Below are 16,973 nucleotides of genomic sequence, written 5' to 3' on the forward strand. Positions count from 1 at the left end.
GGAGGGCTGGCCCATCCAGCCAGCAGAGGCGAGGAAGGCGTCCCGGCCCCGCCAGGGACGTGGGGAGGTGGGGCCGGACGCCGCCCCTACCAGCAGCCTCCGCCGGCACCCTCGGCACTCTGCTCGACCGTCTCCCTGCGCCTGGCCGGACTTCGGGCTGCCCCCACCCAGGGCTTAGGGGGCAGCTGCTACTCGGTGCCAAACCCTGTGGGGCACAGAGCCATATACCTCGATGTCGGCCCGCCCCGCCCTGACGTCCACCCGCTCTCTCCACTTCAGGAAAAGCCGCACTTTATGCCCCACCCCCACCCTGGGGCCCCCGGCAGCCTCGGGCATGGGTCTGAGGACGCAGAACTCACAGCCCCTTGGTACCGAGGCTTGTTGCCTGCCACACTGAGGGGCCCAGCTCCAGCCCGTTTCCCTGACCCCCTAGGTCGTGTTTCTGTTGAGGCTTCCCAGCAAGATGGCTTGGGGTCCTGGGCCTTCTCCTCTCCAGCCTCCTCGTTTTATTTATGTTTCTGTTTACAAATCGGAGTGGGGTCCTCCAGGGGCAGGGCAGCGCTCCCGGCCCCGGTGTCACCAAGGGGGGCTTTGGCTCGAGCCTGTCTGCAGGGCCGGACTCGACCTTCCCTCGGCCCAAGGACCACACTGTGAAGTGACAACTGCCTTGATCCCCTTGCTGTTTTATTTATTAAACTTGATTTGAAGCCCCATGGGTGCCTCGTGGTGGGTCAGGTGGGTGGGACACAAGGAGGTGCTGGTCCCTCAGTGGACCTCGTGCTGGGCCCCATCCAGGGACCTGGGGGCACGGGGGTCGTGGGGGAGCATGCTGTGTCTCAGTGACGGTGCGAGGGAGGTGGCCAGGCAAGTGGAGGTGACTTTCAAGCTGGACCCTGACGGGGACAGGCCTGCCTGTGAGCGCGCGTGAGGGCGAGGCTGGGGCCTCACACGTGCGGGGCAGGGGCCCCTGTGGAGACTGGACGGGTGGGGTGAGGGCCGCCTGGACGGGGAGGGAGGCCGAGTGGAGGAGGTGGCTCGGGGGCCAGTCGTGCTGGGTGTATGGAGTCGGGGGTCAGTCCCGGCAGAGCTGGCTGTGCCAGTGTGGGAGCCCGGGGCGTTTGGGTGGGATGGGAAGGATTGGAATGGTTGTGACAGAGTTTTTGGTCTGTTCACGCTTTCAGTGCTTCATAGGTGGTGTTTGCTGCTCTCTGATTTCCTCCTGTCTCAGTAAGTGGCCTCTCCAGGCTGGCTTCTTGCCTCGCTCTGTGCGTTTAAGGTTCCTCTGTGGCTGTTCGTGGCTTTGTTGTTCACTTCTTTGTGCTGAGTGTGTGTTTTCTGGAACGGACTGTGGCGTTGCTCCGCCTGCCTGCCTGAGGGCACCTCGGTGTCCCCAGTGTGGCGGCGGTGGACGCAGCGCCCGTAAGCCCCCGTGTGCGGGTGTGTGTTTGGTGAACACCCAGGAGCTGGACCGCGTGGTGGTTCCCCTGTGCTTTTGTGAGAACTTCCAGGGTGGCTGCCCCTCCGTGCGCCCCTGCCTGAGGCTGCCCGGCCCTGCAGCGCTTGGAGCTGTCGGGACCGTCCCAACAGGTGCTTCCCACGGCCCCCAAAGGCAGGCTCACCCTCCTGAGGCGGGAAGTGAGTCTGTGCAATGTGCTCTTCGCGCTCGTTGGCTGAAAATGTCCGTACCCCTCCTTGGTTTTTCAAGCACTATTTTTCTTTTTAACTTGGTATAAGATTCTAGGTTTCCTTTTTTTCTTTCAGCATTTTTAAGATGTTCCATTTATTCCTGGGTTCTCTTATTTCTGACGAGAAATTTGGCATTTTCACTTGTGTTCCCTAAATACGATGTCTTTTTTTTCCTACCGTGATTTTCTCTGTATGTTTGGTTGTGTTGCGCCTGGTGTTTCCTACATGGAGCTCCTTGGACCTGAGGGTTGATGCCTTTCATTGCTGGGGGGCTTCCTGGCTGTCCCTTCTGGGCTCTGCTCCTGGGTCCCTGGTTACTCAGCAGACCCCTGTCGTCGTCCGCAGACTCTGCCTGTGTCGTCCTGTCCTTCCTGTGCGTCTGGACCCGTCCTTGCTCCCTATCCCTCCTTCCACTGCTCCAGGCTGCCACCTGGCCCGTCCCACTGCGGCTGTGACGCCTACACTGTATATTTTGAATCTAGTATTTGCAGTTGTTTTTTTCCTATATTTTTGCTGAAATTATCCATTTTTTTTCTTGTACGTTCTTTATCCTTTTTATAATAGTTACTTTAAACTTTTGGATAGTTCACCATCTGGGCTATTCCTGGATACATCTCTTAACCGTTTTCCCATGGTTATGGGTCACAGCGTCTCCCATTCTTGCGGTTGTTTTAAAGGAGTCTCTTGCTTATTGTCGGCTCAGATCTTGCCAGTGCCCTGCCCGGCCTCCCTGTGGCCGTGGCTGCTGCTTTGCGGGCCTTCCTGGCCATAACCGCGTTGGTGTCTGTCTGCTTTGGTTTTCAGAATGTTAGTGCCTGGTGCGAGGCTACGGGAGTCCTGCTCGTGGCGCCGTCCAGGGATGCCTGTGGACGGGAGTGTGTTCAGGACTGCGGTGTTTACTGCTTCTCTTCTTTCTGCTTCCTCTTACTGTTGTGCCCGGGCACATGGCCCCTTGTGGTGACCGAGGCGGCCACCCTCAGTCTGTGGTCCCTGCAGAAGGTTGGGTGAGCCTTGTTTCTGGGTCTTGTACCCATAACCGCACTAGTAACTCTGGCTGGGCAGGAGGGGTCTTCAGATTGGCTGGACGGGGGCCACCTCCTCCCCTCATGTGGTTGGACAGGCCTCACAGGGAGAGGCCGGCGTTCTGGTGTGGGGAGTGACAGGAGCACAGAGCACGTGGGCAGGAAGGGTGGCAGCTGGGCCCACAGGAGTGGCGTCAGCAGTGGGGCCAGGGGGCAGTGTAGGGCCAGGCGAAAGAGGCCGTCCCTCTAGGCCCGGGGACTGGAAATCTGCTTGCACGGTAGCAGGGGCCTCCGAGGCTCCTGAGCTGGTGCAGAGTGACCGTCGCTCCCCTCAGGGGCATCATCTGCTGACCAGGAACCTTCCGTACCGTTGGTCATCTCTGGACGTCGTGTACAAAGAGGCCCTGAAAGTGGAGCGGGAGGCGACGTGCCATCCACCTCTGGTTCAGGGGTCTTGATGGTGAGCCAGGCCCTGCCTGCCTACAGGTCCACTCTTTTCCATCCCAGACCCGAGGGCAGAGTCGCCAGCTGCACCGCACCACACCCAGGTCCCCCGTTCCATCCCCGGTGGTAGGGGACACCTGCACAGCCTCTGGGTTGGGCTTCTTACAAAGAGAAGTGTCGTACTTTTACTGTTTTCCAGGTTGTCCAGGGTTTTCTCCACTCTACACGGGGGGCAGTGGAGCTCTTTTGTGACCTACATTCTAACCCTACCGGGTGCTTGGTTTGAGGGGCCTTCCCAGGGGACATGCCAGGATTCCATGGCATGGAATCAGGTGACCCTGATTCCAGCCCCTCTGCTGAAGGAGGCTGGCATTAGCCAGGGCCACACTGGAGGCTGGACCCACAGGCAGCTCCCGGGGTTGGGAGGGGGATGGAGGAGGTGGCCCCAAGCCGACAGTCCTGGGCTGGGGCCTCAGCCTCCCTGGCCCAGGACCCTGGGCTCTGGAGTGGGACTGGGCTGTCCAGACCTGACCCCACTGTTTAGCCAACGCTTCTGTCCCCACAGTTCTTGTTTTCCTGGTTTGTGGTTCTGGGATGGGGCTGCCAGATGAAATACTGGGCACCCAGTTAGATTTGAATCAGAGATATTTCAGTGTAAGTATATCCCATATAACATTTGGGACAACTTATGGTAACAAGTGATTTGTCGCTTATCTGGGATTCAAATTTAATGGAATCCTGTGCTCGTTGAATGTCCTCGTTGAATCTGGCAGCCCTATTGCTGGGCTGCTGTAAGGATATGGAGCCTGGGCGCCTGGCACATCGGACGCCTGGTGAATGTCCAGAGGTCGGGACTGGGCTGTGGCTTTATCCAGCAGAGGCCGCTCCCGTCCCACCAGTCTGGGGGCTGACTGGAGCCTGTAGTGCCTCCCTATCTCAGGGGTCCAGTGGGTGGGGCTTGGCCAAGTCAGCACCTGGAGTAACCCTCCCCGCCGAAGCAGAATTGGAGGGTGGGCAGTGGTGGCTCCAGAGCTGGAGTGTGGAGGCGTCTGCGGGGGTCCGATGCCTGCTCACACAGCCCCCGCCCCCCCGGAGTTGGAGCCGCAGCCCTTGCTCAGAGGAGACTTGGGATCAAGCTCCATGGTGAGCACTTGGGAAGTGAACTCAGCCCCTGCTCTGGTGGGCTGTCCCTACTGGGCGACACACAGGACAGTGGTGGGGTCACGGAAAGGGGGTTCTTGGTCTCTGAGGTTTGGAGGATTCCCTGGCCCTGCTGTGCCGCCCATGTCACTTTTCCTCATCAGTCATAACCTGCCTGAAGGACCCGGGCCCGTGGCTTTGTGGGCAGGGATGGAGGGGTGCGGTGGGAGCTTGACAGCATGTTCGATGGTGTGACCTGCCCTGTCTTCCCTCGTTTCTTGAGAAGCAGGTGGAGATCAGGTCTCGTGAAGATGGCTCTGTGACCGTCTCGCATGGCTGTGATCCTGCGAGAGTTCGGGCTCTGGCCCGTGGGCTGTTCATTGCTCATGGGCTCACCCTCATTCAGAAGCAGTGACTGAGCGCCGGGTCTCTGCTCTCCTGCCTCCTGGGGCTCAAGCCTGGGGGTTGGCAGATACAGTCTGAGAGCACAGGAGGGGTGGGGAGGGCACTGTGAGGTCGGGGTGGCCTGCACGAGGGGCGACGTCACTGGGACGGGCTCCCGAATGCGGACTCAGTGCTAAACCGGGAAGGTCACCCTGTCCCCGAGTGGAAGGTGGTGCGTCCTTGAGGGGTGGTGGAGTCCTGGGAGCAACGTGGTTCTGGGATTCTGGGTGAATTGACGCTGGGTTCTGACGGAAGCCCACCTTAGGTGCCCGCCTCCACCATTTTGTCTAGTGCTTCCTAGCGGGGCAGGCCACTGGTCAAGCACTTCACTATGACACCAGGGCAGGTGCTGGCCTGTGCCCATCGGGCAGATGGAGAGACTGAGGTGCCGACTGCCCACTTAGCCTTCCTTGCCTGGATGCGCCCGGCACAGCCACCTGGGGTACAGCCTGGGCTCCAGGACCCTCGGCAGTGAGTGAGGCCCGTGTCAAGGAGCTGACTCCAGGGTGGCCTGAGCCCCACGAGAAGTGCAGAGAGAGGCGGGGCTGCAGGCTGCACTCAGGTGGCGCCTACTGTGTGCCAGCGCCTTTCTGCCCAAGCCCAGCACCTCTTCCTTGAGACAAGCCTGGGCCCCTCAGGTGGGGTGAGGCGGCAGGGCAGCGGTGACCGCCAGGCACAAGGGGGGCCCAGCCTCCAGGAGACACAGGTGAGGCTCGGCCACAACTAGGGGCTCGGTTACATCATGCTGCCGAGCCCGGCTTCCCCTGGGGCGGGCCTTGCTGGTCCCAGGGGGATTCCCCAGCTAGCCCTAGTTTTAACCCCTGATCCTAATCCTTGCTGCCCTCCCCCCATTTTGATCTTGATCCCGCCCAGGTATTTTAAGGGCAGGGTGAGACAGGTCAGCAGGGAGGGGAGGGTGGCCACATCTCCCAGTCTCTGCCCGCGGGAGCCTCCCCTGGAGCCTCCCAGGTTCAACCCCACAGTTTCTACCCAGGCCGGGCCCCACCACACTCCTCTTTGGTCAGCCCCGCCCGGTGCGCAGTAGGTGCTTAATAAAGAACCCCGCATTTCATTAATGCCAGTATCATGTTGCACCTTCCCTACCTAAACTGGAAGTGTCAAGACTACCCAGAGAGGAGTCACCCGATTGCCACAAGGCTAAAGTGAAGAAAGTGCCATGATAATGGCGCCGGCTAACATTCATGTAACATGTATGCCAGGTACCTTCACACGTATAATTCCGTTGCATGAATGAATGAAGGGATGAATGAATGACAGGGCCCACCCCTCCCTGTGATTACAGCAGGAGGAGCCAGTGGACAGAGCTGGAGCCTTCCCGGGGACGGGGCCACGCTGGCAGGAGTCCAGGGCTGCTGGATCCCCCTGAGTCTGAAACTGGTCCCCGGCGACAGCCCCACCCCTGCTCAGACAGAGAAAAATCCTCCGGGCAAGTAATCTGATTCTTCTGGACTCCTTGGAGGAAGTCTGGGGGTGAGGGAGGAAGCTGCATTTTTAGGATGTGCCTTCCCAACTCCTCAGGGTGTACGGCTGGAAAGGGGGGGTTGCTGGGATGTGCTTCCCGCACTGTCTCCGCCACACCGCAGGTGGAAAATCCAGGCCCAGCAGCTTCCATGCAGAACCTTGTTATGTCCTGGGGGTGGGCTGAGTTATTTTGAGTGTGTGTGTGTGTGGGGGGGCGGTGTCTGATGGCCTGCTTAGGGAAAGTTGTTCCGGGGTTCAGGGGCCTCGGCCCAGAGACACCCCCCTCAACCCCACCGTCTGGCCAATGGTGGAGGAGCCACAGATCAGCTGTGCATTGTCGCCCCCCCCAACACCTTGGCTCTCTCCAAACCCTCACTCCCCCCACGGTGCAGGCGTCTGTTCATCCTCCCAGGAAGCAGGGTCGGGGACTCTGAGTTCATGTCTCAGCTGCTTGACCTTGGGCCAGGGGATGCCCCTCTCTGGAAGCGGCTTCCTTCATCTCTAAATCAAAGCCGGGAAACATCTTTCTGTTTTAAGATAGTTTGAGGGGGTGGGCCGGTGAACGTGGTTTGGGGGTGGGGCTGGGGCCAGGCTGCTTGGGTTCAAACCCCAGCCCAGCCTCTTGCCGCTGTGTTTCCTTGAGAGAGTGGCAGAACCTCCCTTGTGTCTCTCGCCAGGTCCAGGCAGGGCTCTCCAGGAGGTGGTGACACTCCCCAGGGCCTCTCATTTGGTTACAGCCCCAAGGATCCCGTGTGCGTGTGTGGACCTCCTGCGCCTCCCAGCGCAGGGCTGCCTCGGGACCGGGTGGGCGTGCAGGGCACAGACCCTAACCCTACCCTTCCTAGCGTGTGAGCAAGTTCCTACCGCCGGCACGATTGGCTCCCTGTAAAAGGGGGTAGGAAGTGTGCCACCCAGGAGCAGGGCCTGGCACAAACAGGGTGGGCGTTGAGGAACTTTCTTTCCAATGCCAGGGGTGGAAGGGCTTTTAAGCATCCGGAGGAAAGAAAAGAAACCCTGCAGTTAAGCCGTGACACCCCCCCATCTATTTGTAGGCACTTCCTGATTCAGACGTATTCAGACAGGCACACAGGAGCTCAGTGCCCCAAAGAGGAAACCGAGGCGCAGCCTGCGGGAGCCCGAGCTCCGTCCTCCTCCACACCCTTTCCTGCTGGCCTGTCCGTTCACCCCTTACTCATTCCTTCGTTTGTTCGTTCCTTCTCCCGACCCCCGACTCAGCCGACCCAATCCGTGGGTGACCGGGGCGTGCGGACGGACGCGGACGCTCTGGGGGGTGACGCCGGACTGGCCGTCCCCGAGCCTCAGCCTCCCGGCGGGGGGCGGGGGAAGTGCTGGGCGCCGACGACCCCCCTCCCCCTCCCCAAGCTCGGAGACCAGCGGCCCCTCCTGCCGCGGGTCTCTTACCGACACTGTTCCCCTGCCATCCCCGCGCGCTCCCCACGCCCCTCCTCCCCGCGCGCATCGGGCGGGGAGGAGGCAGAGTCCGCCCCCTCCCCTCGGAGGCTCCGCCCCGCCCTCCGCTCCCCTGCCCTGCCCGCCCCTCCCGGGTTGGGCCAAGCTCCCCGGCCACGTGACCCCGCGGCCCGGCTGGGACGCGACGGGACGCGCTGGGACGGGCCCCGGGGGTCGCCGGCGGCATGGAGCGGAGGTGGGTCTTCGTGCTGCTCGACGTGCTGTGCGTGCTGGTCGGTAAGAGCCGCGGGGACCCGGGTGTGTGTGTGAGGACCCTTTCCCAGGCGGGCCCATCCCCGGTCCCCGCAAAGTTTTGTAGGACGGGCTGTGGGCTGCAGCGGCCCTACCTCTCGGAGGCCCCCTGGAGGTGGGGGGAGCCGGGGGAGGACCCTCGGGCCGCGGATCGAGCAACGCGCCCCCGCCCCGCGTGCCCCGGCGCCCGCGCGCGCCCTCCCAGGCCTCAGTTTCCCCCGCGCATCTCCGGTCGGAGAGGGTCGGTGTCCCCCGCCCGCGGCAGCAGGAAGTCGCTGCCGGGGGCCGCTCATGCCTCCCCCTCCCGCCCTGCCCGGCCCGGCCCGGCCCGGGCGGTGATTCACGCGGGCGTCGGCCGCGCTCGGGCAAGCCGGACGGGGGGCGCGGCCGCGGGTCGCCCCGGGAGGCCCTCCACCCCGCACCTTGGGTCGGCTGGTCCAGTGGGCTCTGGGAGGGCGGAGCCCTGGCTGGGGGCGCACGGGCAGTGGTGGGATCCGAACCCGCGCCCCGTCGCCCTCCTCGCTCGGGCCCAGGAGAGCCGGGAGAAGGACTGGGCCGCAGGCTGTTGTGGAACTGGGGGCCTCGGGGTGGCGCGGGCCAAACCTGTCGGGCGGGTTTGCGGGCCAAGCTGGGGGCAGAGGCCCCCTCCCCGCCCCTCCTCCAGGGTCCCGGAAACAAAGGCTGTGTGTTTGCTCCGGGGTTGTGCGGACAATGGCCCCGGAATTCTACCCCCGGCGCAGGGAGGGGCCCCTCCGGCCTAAACTGCCCTACCCCCAGTCAGGCTGCTGCTCCTCCGATGGGGACCGAGGGGTCTGCCCTGACTGCAGGCAGAGGCCAGGCTCTCCTCCCATGTCCTAGAAGAGACCTTTTTGGGATGCGCCAGGTGGCAACTGGAGGTCCCCCGGGGGCGTCTGCCAACCCTGGGCATCATTTCCTTAGCACTTATTTTATTTAAACATTTGTGTGGCGCTGACTGTATGCCAGGCACTAAGCAGCATGCAAATAATTAAACCTTTTTCTCCAGTCAGCCTATGAGGGAGTGCTGTTATGCTCCCCAGTTTCCACCCAGAGATGTTCAGGTGCCCGCTGGAGGTCACACAGCAGCGGGGGAAGGGGGTTGGGTGCAGCTGCCATATGCCAGGTGCTGGGGCGCCCGGGCAGAGCCAGCTCCCAGTCTACAAGCTTCAGGACACGAACAGTTCAGTCTTAGATGGTGACAAGGGCCCTGGGGAAAACACCAGGGGTTGACACCAGGGCAGGGAGGCTCTGGTGGTGTCTGCTGTGGGGACATTTGAGCTGGTGCAGCCCAGGCAGAGGGAGGCTCCATTCCTGTGCTCTGAGCTCTGTGCACCTGAATCCCGGGAGAGCCCAGCTCCAGTTCTGATCGGAGGGTGCCCGTATCTCCAGGGGGGAGGGCTGGGGCTTGGGGACAGGAGTTGGGGGGCTGACTCGATGCCCGGGCCCCCATGGGAGCCCCTGCCCTGCTCAGGCCGTGGGGTTTCTTGGCCTCTCGTCCTAGGCCTCCACCCTGGCCAGAGAGGTCTTTTGGAAACATGCTCCCTCCCTCTGCTGCAACCCTCCTGAGACCCCCGCCCCCGCCACAGAGCCCCTCTCCCCAGCACTCTGCTCTCCAGGCTCAGGCCCATCTCCGGCCTTGGCACTGGCCACCCCTCTGGGGGATGTTCTTCCCCAGGTCTCCCCTGTACTTCTTCCTTTAAGGCACCTTCCCTGTGTGGCCTCCCCGACACCCTACTGAAGGCCGCAGCCCTCCCCGATTCCGGTCATCGTGTGCCTATTATTTTTATTCCCAGCTGCTCTCAGCTCCATGAGGCAGATCTCTGTGTTCTTCACCGAGTCTTTCCCTATATCAGCGTCATCCGGTGGTCCCAGAGGCCCTTGAATTTGGCCTTTGGAAGGAGGAGTTGGCCCTGCCCTCCCCCTGCTCTGGTCGTCAGGCCCCAGCAGAGCCACACCCTTTTCCACGTGTCACCTGCCCTGCCAAGGCCAAAGGGCACCCTGGCCGGGTATGTCTTTGTGCACCCACCCTGGGGAGCAGGGAGCCCTGTGCCCCAGCCACCCTTGGTCACCCTTGGCTGGCGGGGCCTCTGGACTCCGGGGCTGCGGCCGTGCCAGGCAGGGCCCGGTCATGACTTGTGGCTCCTGAAAGCACCTTTGGATTGAGCTCCCGGGGCCTGGGCCGGGCCTGTCGGGTCACCGTGTGGCCGGTTCAGGGACAACGCGTGGATGAGGTGTGTTCCTGATCTCTCTGGCCAGCCCTAGAACAACGAGCAGAGTGTCCTCCTTTTAACAGATGCCTGTTAAACACTGGCCTCGGCCAGGCCCCAGCAGGCTCCAGGGATTCAGCCTTGAACACGACAGGTGCGCCCCCGCCCCCGCCCCAGGTGCTCACAGAGCGCTGTGTGTAGCTGGGGGAATCATTCGAGTATCACACGGTGATTGCACAGTTGCACACAGGCAAGAACCATGAAGAATGGAAGTTTTCTGCCGTGAGAGGGCTCCCAGGAGCACGGAAGGGAGTTCGAGATGTTCTGGGCCGCGAGAAGGACGTGAGCAGAGGCCCTGGTGGCTGCCTGCTGGCTTCGTGCAAAGGGCAGAGAGGAGGCTGGAGGGAAGCGAGGCAGGGAGAGGGTGGGCGATGTTGCGGGGGTGGACACTGGGCCTGGGCAGGACGTTGGTGTTTATCTGATGATGACGGGGAACCACAAGGGGGTTTAATGGGGCAGTGACCTCCCATTTGCTGTGAGAAAAGCTCCTCCTAGCTCTCGGGTGGGCTTGGAGGTGAGGAGACCCGGAGGGAGGCTGAGGCAGGCGTCCAAGCGCTCGGTGCCGGCGCAGGCTCGTCTGTGTGGCCCTGGGGCTCAGAGAACCTCGTGGCTACCGGCCTCCTCTCCCCAACGCCAGCCTCTCTGCCTTCCGCCATCTTGACGCTCATGAACGCCCCGTACAAGCGAGGATTCTACTGTGGAGATGACTCCATCCGGTACCCCTACCGTCCAGACACTATCACCCATGGGCTCATGGCCGGGGTCATCATCACCACCACCGTCATCCTTGTAAGGCAGGAGGGGCGTGGAGGGTGGGGGCTGGGGCGTTAGCAGGTCGAGTCCTGCCTGGGGTGGTGTCTGCGGGGAAGAGGGCCCCCTTGGAGTTCCCAGCCCCCCAGTGACCGTAGGGAGGCCGCGCACCCTGACCCCTTTAAGCGGCCCTGAAGTCCCCGGCTGTTCCCCGCAGGTGTCGGCCGGGGAGGCCTACCTGGTGTACACAGACCGCCTCTACTCCCGCTCCGACTTCAACAACTACCTGGCCGCCCTCTACAAGGTGTTGGGGACGTTCCTGTTCGGGGCTGCAGTGAGCCAGTCGCTGACAGACCTGGCCAAGTACATGACCGGCCGGCTGCGGCCCAACTTCCTGGCCGTGTGTGACCCTGACTGGAGCCGCGTCAACTGCTCCGTGTACGTGCAGGTGGAGGTGTGCAGGGGAAGCCCTGCTGATGTCACCGAGTGCAGGTGGGTGCTGCGGGGGGCCCGGGCTGCAGACACCCCACCCGGGAAGGAGAGTGGGGGCTGGAGAAGGGCCCTCGGGAGCTGGATATTGAGGGATGAGTTGTCAGGTATAGAAGGTACAGGAGCTCCACACTGGGCAGAGAACAGGCAGGAGCAAGGCCTGCAGGTGCCCGTGGTGGGCCTGTGTCCTGCAGGCAGGGAGGTGAGGTGGCGCCAGGCGTGTCGGGCCCTGGAGCAGGGCAGGAGGTTTCAGGAGGAGTGACCCACCTCCCCCAAATTTCAGACCCCATCCTCACGCTGCTGCTCTGTCCTCTCACCATCTCTACTGGTAAACTTTTCATTTAATTGATGTCCTTATTTTCCTTCTTTAAAAATTAGATAAAAATTCACAAAGCATAAAATTCACCAATTTAACCATCTTAAGCTTCTGTCAGTTTTTGCCTCATGTATTTTGGGCTCTGTTGTTAGGTGCTTATATCTTTGTAATTGTTATTGATATACCTTCTCGATGGATTGATCCTTTTCTCGCTATATAATGTTCTTTGTCTTGTTATTTGTTTTGTGTATATTGTATCTTTTTTGTTTGTATTTCAATTTCTCCATTACTGCCTTTTCTGTCAGTAGGTATTTACTCTGCAAAAAATTTGCAGCTATATAGTTCCACCCCCGCTTACGAGGTTATTATCACAAATTATATCTTTATACATTGTATGCTCATCAACATAGATTTATAGTTACTGTTTTATGTGTTTTTTTAAAAATTGAGCTATATTTGCCATATAACATTATGTTAGTTTCAGGTGTACAACATAATGATGAGATGTTTGTATTTATTGTGGAATGATCCAGTAAGTTTAGTTATGTGCAGTTGTTTTTTCTTTTTTTAATCATGTAGGGAAAAGCAGGACTATAAATCAAAATACATTAACACTGCTGTTTATGTTTTGTATTTACTTTTACTGCTGACTTTTATGGTTTTTTTGTGGATTTGAGTTACTGTCTAGTGTCCTTCATTCCTCCATGAAAGACTCCCTTTAGTATTTCTTGTAGAGCTTGTAGGTATATGAGCTATGAATTTTCTTGGTTCTTGTTGGTCTGGGAATGTCTAAATTTCTCCTTTATTTTGACAGGATCATTTTGCCAGATGTAGAATTCGTGATTCACAGAGTTTTTTTTTTCCTTTCAGTCCTTTGAATATGTCACCTTCTGGCCTCCATGGTTTCTGATAAGAAATTAGCTACTAATCTTACAGAGGATTCCTCGTACACAACGAATCCCTTCTCTTGCTGCTTTCAAGATTTTCTCCTTGACTGTCTTTTGGTAGCCTGATTATACTGTGTCTCTTTGTGGCTCTCTTTGAGTTTATCCTCTTTGAAGTTCATTGGGCTTTTTGGATGTGTAGATTGATGTTTTTCATTTGATGAAAATATTCTTCAAATATTCTTTCTGCCGTTTTCTCTCTTCTCCTTTTGAGACTCTTATATGTATGTATGTTGGTACATTTGATGGTGTCCCACAAGACTCTGCGGTTCATTCATTTTTCTTCATTCTTTTTTTTTGTTCCTTAGACCAAAAGTCTCGATTGACCTATCTCCATATTCACACATGCTTCTGCCTGCTCAGATCTGCTTTTGAGCCCGTCTGGTGATTTATTTCAGATACTATAGTTTTGAACTCCACAATTTCTATTTGTTTCCTTTTTATAACTTCTGTTTCTTTTTGGTGTTCTCTATTAGGTGAGACATCATTCTCACAGTTCCTTTAGCTCTCTGAACATACTTTAAATGGCAGATTAAAAGTCTTTATCTAGTGAGTCTAACATCTGGGTTTCCTCAGGGACAGCTTCTAGTAATAGATTTTTTCCCCCCGGGTATTTCCCGCATTTTTTCATGCATGCCTTATAATTTTGTTGTTGTTGTTGAAAACTGGGCATTTTAAATGTTATAATGTAGCAACTCTGGAAGTCAGATTCTCCTCTCCCCAGGGCTTGTTTTTGCTGTTTGTTGTAGTTGTTGGTTGTTTGCTTAGAGAGTGCTGTGAACTAACTTTGTAGAGTCTGAGTGGCCGTGAAGTTCTGCTGTTAGCTGAGTGATCAGCTAGCGATCGGACAGATATGTCCTTAAATATCTGGAACCGGGGGGAAGAAACTTCCATTTTACAGACGGGCTTTGTGTGCTATGTTGGGGCATGTCAGTTGACAACTCTGCCTTAACCTTTACTTCTTGCTTGGTCAGCGAGAGGTGAGAGCTTAGGGCCTTCTCAGGTCTTTCCTGAGCCCTGAGGCTCAGCCCTGGCCTCTGGAATCCCAGCCCTTATTCTCCAGAGCTTCTCATTCCCTGGCCTTTCCTCCCAGGCTTTTTGGTTAGTCTGTTTGCTGCAACTGCTATCCGTTGCCCCAGGCAGTGGTGACCATTACATTTGCTGTAAATATTTATGACCAGTGATCCAGGGAGCCATCAGACAGGACCGGACAATCTCAGTTCTTTGTAAGTGAGCTCTGTTCTCCCTCCATGGCCACCACCAATCTGATTCTTACCGTTGTTGTCAGTTTTTTAGTTGCTTTTATGGGGTGGGGGGATGGACCTTTGGAGTCTCTTAATCTGCCATCTTTTCTCTTGTCCGTTGATGTCCTTTGTTAAAACTTGAAATTACATGAAAAGAAAATGTGTGCCTTGTATCAGTGACCACAGGTGGGAAATAGTCTTGAAAAGAAACACAGTGAAAGTGAAGCTGCTGGCTGGACACAGTTGTCTGCCCTCGGTTCTGTGTTCAGGGCCTGCAGCATTTTTGTGGTGAGGCTTTAAAGACTGCGAGACCCTATTCGCATTGTCAGAGAAATGGAAAGGGAAGAACTGATGGTGTCCAACAGTGGCCATGTTTCTACCTGAAATCTTCCCAGACTCTGGGAGGCATGGCAGGATGGGACCGGGGCCGGGGGTGTTTGAAGGCAGAGGTGCTGAGTGTGGGCCCTCCCGAAACCTGCCGCACTCTCCTTTCTCAGATTATCCTTCTACTCTGGACACTCCTCCTTTGGAATGTACTGCATGATGTTCTTGGTGGTGAGTTTGTTTCTCTGTGACTCGCTTTGTTGTGGAGCGGTGGCCTAGGCCCTTCCCTGGGCCTCAGTAAAGCGGGCTGGGTGGAGGTGGTGATGGATGGGCTCTGGCTTGCTGATAAAAACTGGAGGCCCTGGGCCTACAGGTTCCAGGCTCCCGGCCTCAGTGTCACCGTCTGTGCGTCCGGCGGGGGTGGGCTGGCAGGCTCCCATGCTGACGGCTGCTCTTGGCCCCCAGCTCTACGTGCAGGCCCGGCTGTGCTGGAAGTGGGCACGGCTGCTGCGGCCCACCGTGCAGTTTTTCCTGGTGGCCTTTGCCCTTTACGTGGGCTACACCCGTGTGTCTGACCACAAACACCACTGGAGTGATGTTCTCGTTGGCCTCCTGCAGGGGGCCCTGGTGGCCGGCCTCACTGTGAGCTCCCGGGCCCCGACCCCCTGCCCTGACCAGAGACCCCCCTCTGGGTCCCTCCTGCCCTCTCTCTGCCTCTCCAGGACCCTAGCCCTCTCCTCCCATCTTTCCCCTAAGATCCCCCCTCTGCTGTCCTCACTGCCCCCGCCACAGTGCCCCTCAGCTCCTGGGCTCTATGCCCTTCCCTGCCCTGTGCTGCCCCGTCCTGCCCTGTCCCCGCCCAGTCAGCTCCTGCCTTCCTCTCCTCTGCTAGGTCCGCTACGTCTCCGACTTCTTCAAAGCCCGGCCCCCGCGGCACTGCCTGGAGGATGAGGAGGTGGAGCGGAAGCCCAGCCATCACTGACACTGGCCCTGGGCGAGGCTGCCTGCAGCCACTGCGGGTCCCCTCCTCCTGGAGCCGCAGCCGCGTCCAGCTGGGGCTTGGGCTGTGGGCAGTGAGCGTGTCCATGGTCCTGGGGCAGGTCCCTAAGCCAGGATGGCTGGATCCTGGCGTGGGTTCCACTAACCCCACCTCCATGCACTGGGCCAGGGGGTACCTGGGGCAGCCTTAGCATGTGGAGGGGGACTCTTCCTCAGAACCCCTGTCTTTTGTTGGGTTAGGGAAGGGACTGAGAGATCCCAGTGGATGCCGTTTTTGTAAAATGTGACGTCTATGCGGATTTTTAGTAAAATAGGGCGTTTGCTTGACAGATGTTATCAGCACCTCTTCCTTATGGCCGTTCTGAGGACTCTGTTCCTATAGCAGAGGGGGAGACCCTCTCTGGTTGGGGGCTCAGCTGAGCAAACCAGCCATGCCTGCGTTGCTGCTCTGGTCACGTGGGCAGGAGGGGTGCAGGAGAAAGGCCGACTGCCCGTTCCACTCTCCTGTGGTGCTAAGGTTGGGGGTCAGGTGGACCTGCACAAGCAGTCGGGGTGTCACCCTGCAGAGAGAGCCCTGAACAAAAGACACCTGCCGTTGTTTGGCCCCTGGGGCCGGGGAGGCTAGCAGAGACCTGAGTCCAGGTTGCATGGAGAGGTGTATTTACAGCTCTTCCCTCCTCCCAGTAAGGAGGCCTCTGCTGGGGGCCCCTGTGAAGGCCCCCAAATGTAAGGGCTTGGGCAGAAGTTCAGATGCGGGTAAGACCATGGCCACAGGAACCTGGGTCCTCAGCAGCACCCCCAGAGACTGGCTGTGTGCAGGGCTGTGCTCAGGTCCGCTGAGAGGGCAGCTCCCGTGGGCTCTGCCAGTTGGAGCCTTGCAGTGGCTGTTGTTGAGTTTGAAAGATCACACATGGGGTTTGGGCCTGGAGCGGGCTCCTTGTCCCCTTCCTGCTGGGGGATATACCACCCCGGCCCCGGCCCAGGCCTCAGAGTCCCTCCCCTTCAAATGACCGGGACCTCTGCCCTCGGATCGTCCCGTCTCAGTAGTGCCCACCTGTATCTGTCCACTCCCTGTGTCCCTGGAGGACTCACTGAAGCTGAAACTCCCCAAGTCCTGACCCCTTCCCTCTGGTCACATGGACCCCTGTGCACATGGGGCTTCAGAAACGGGCCCCCATGACTTCTGCCCTGGAATGGGAACCCCTTACTCACCATCCACAAAAGTGAATGTCAGGCAAGCGGCATAGATCAGGCCATAAACAAACCTTAAAGAGGGAAAATAGGTTCAAAACCTTAGTGTGGGGAAGACTTTTGTAACTGGGAAAAATAGAGAACGGGAAGTAGAGGGAAGCTGGGGCAGGGGGTCAAGAGGTGGAACAGACGATGGGGGAAAGACTCCATGTGCCAGGAAGGTGTCCAAGGTCACTGAAGCTTCTGGACCTGATCACTGATGGGCCGGGGTCCCTGAAACTTGCAGAACGCACAGAGCTTACCTGCTCAACCAGACTGTAAGTAGGAAGTTTAATCTTTCGTCAAATATCTGGGCAAAATGGGTGATTGAGTTTTAAGAGTCTGTTTTTGTTTTAGCTGCACCCAGAACCTGTCTTATTCTGTATCCGTTTCAGGGTGTTCCCGTCTGGTCTTAGCAGTGCTTGGGGGCAAAGATGCAGCCTAGCAGCCTG

At 58.4% G+C, this 16,973-nt stretch overlaps 1 protein-coding gene across 1 annotated transcript; it reads left to right on the forward strand.

Annotated features, from left to right (window-relative positions):
* The first annotated feature begins 7,813 nt into the window (after nucleotides 1-7,813).
* On the forward strand, nucleotides 7,814-15,618 carry PLPP2 (phospholipid phosphatase 2). Its single transcript, XM_060094823.1, is given in 8 exon segments — nucleotides 7,814-7,884; nucleotides 10,252-10,319; nucleotides 10,863-11,014; nucleotides 11,193-11,467; nucleotides 14,466-14,523; nucleotides 14,758-14,934; nucleotides 15,185-15,263; nucleotides 15,266-15,618. Coding segments are annotated over 8 exon segments (924 nt in total). The 5' UTR covers nucleotides 7,814-7,873; the 3' UTR covers nucleotides 15,370-15,618.
* The last annotated feature ends 1,355 nt before the right edge of the window (nucleotides 15,619-16,973 follow it).

This window comes from Mesoplodon densirostris, chromosome 3 (assembly GCF_025265405.1).
Source record: "Mesoplodon densirostris isolate mMesDen1 chromosome 3, mMesDen1 primary haplotype, whole genome shotgun sequence".
Lineage (NCBI taxonomy): Eukaryota > Metazoa > Chordata > Mammalia > Artiodactyla > Ziphiidae > Mesoplodon > Mesoplodon densirostris.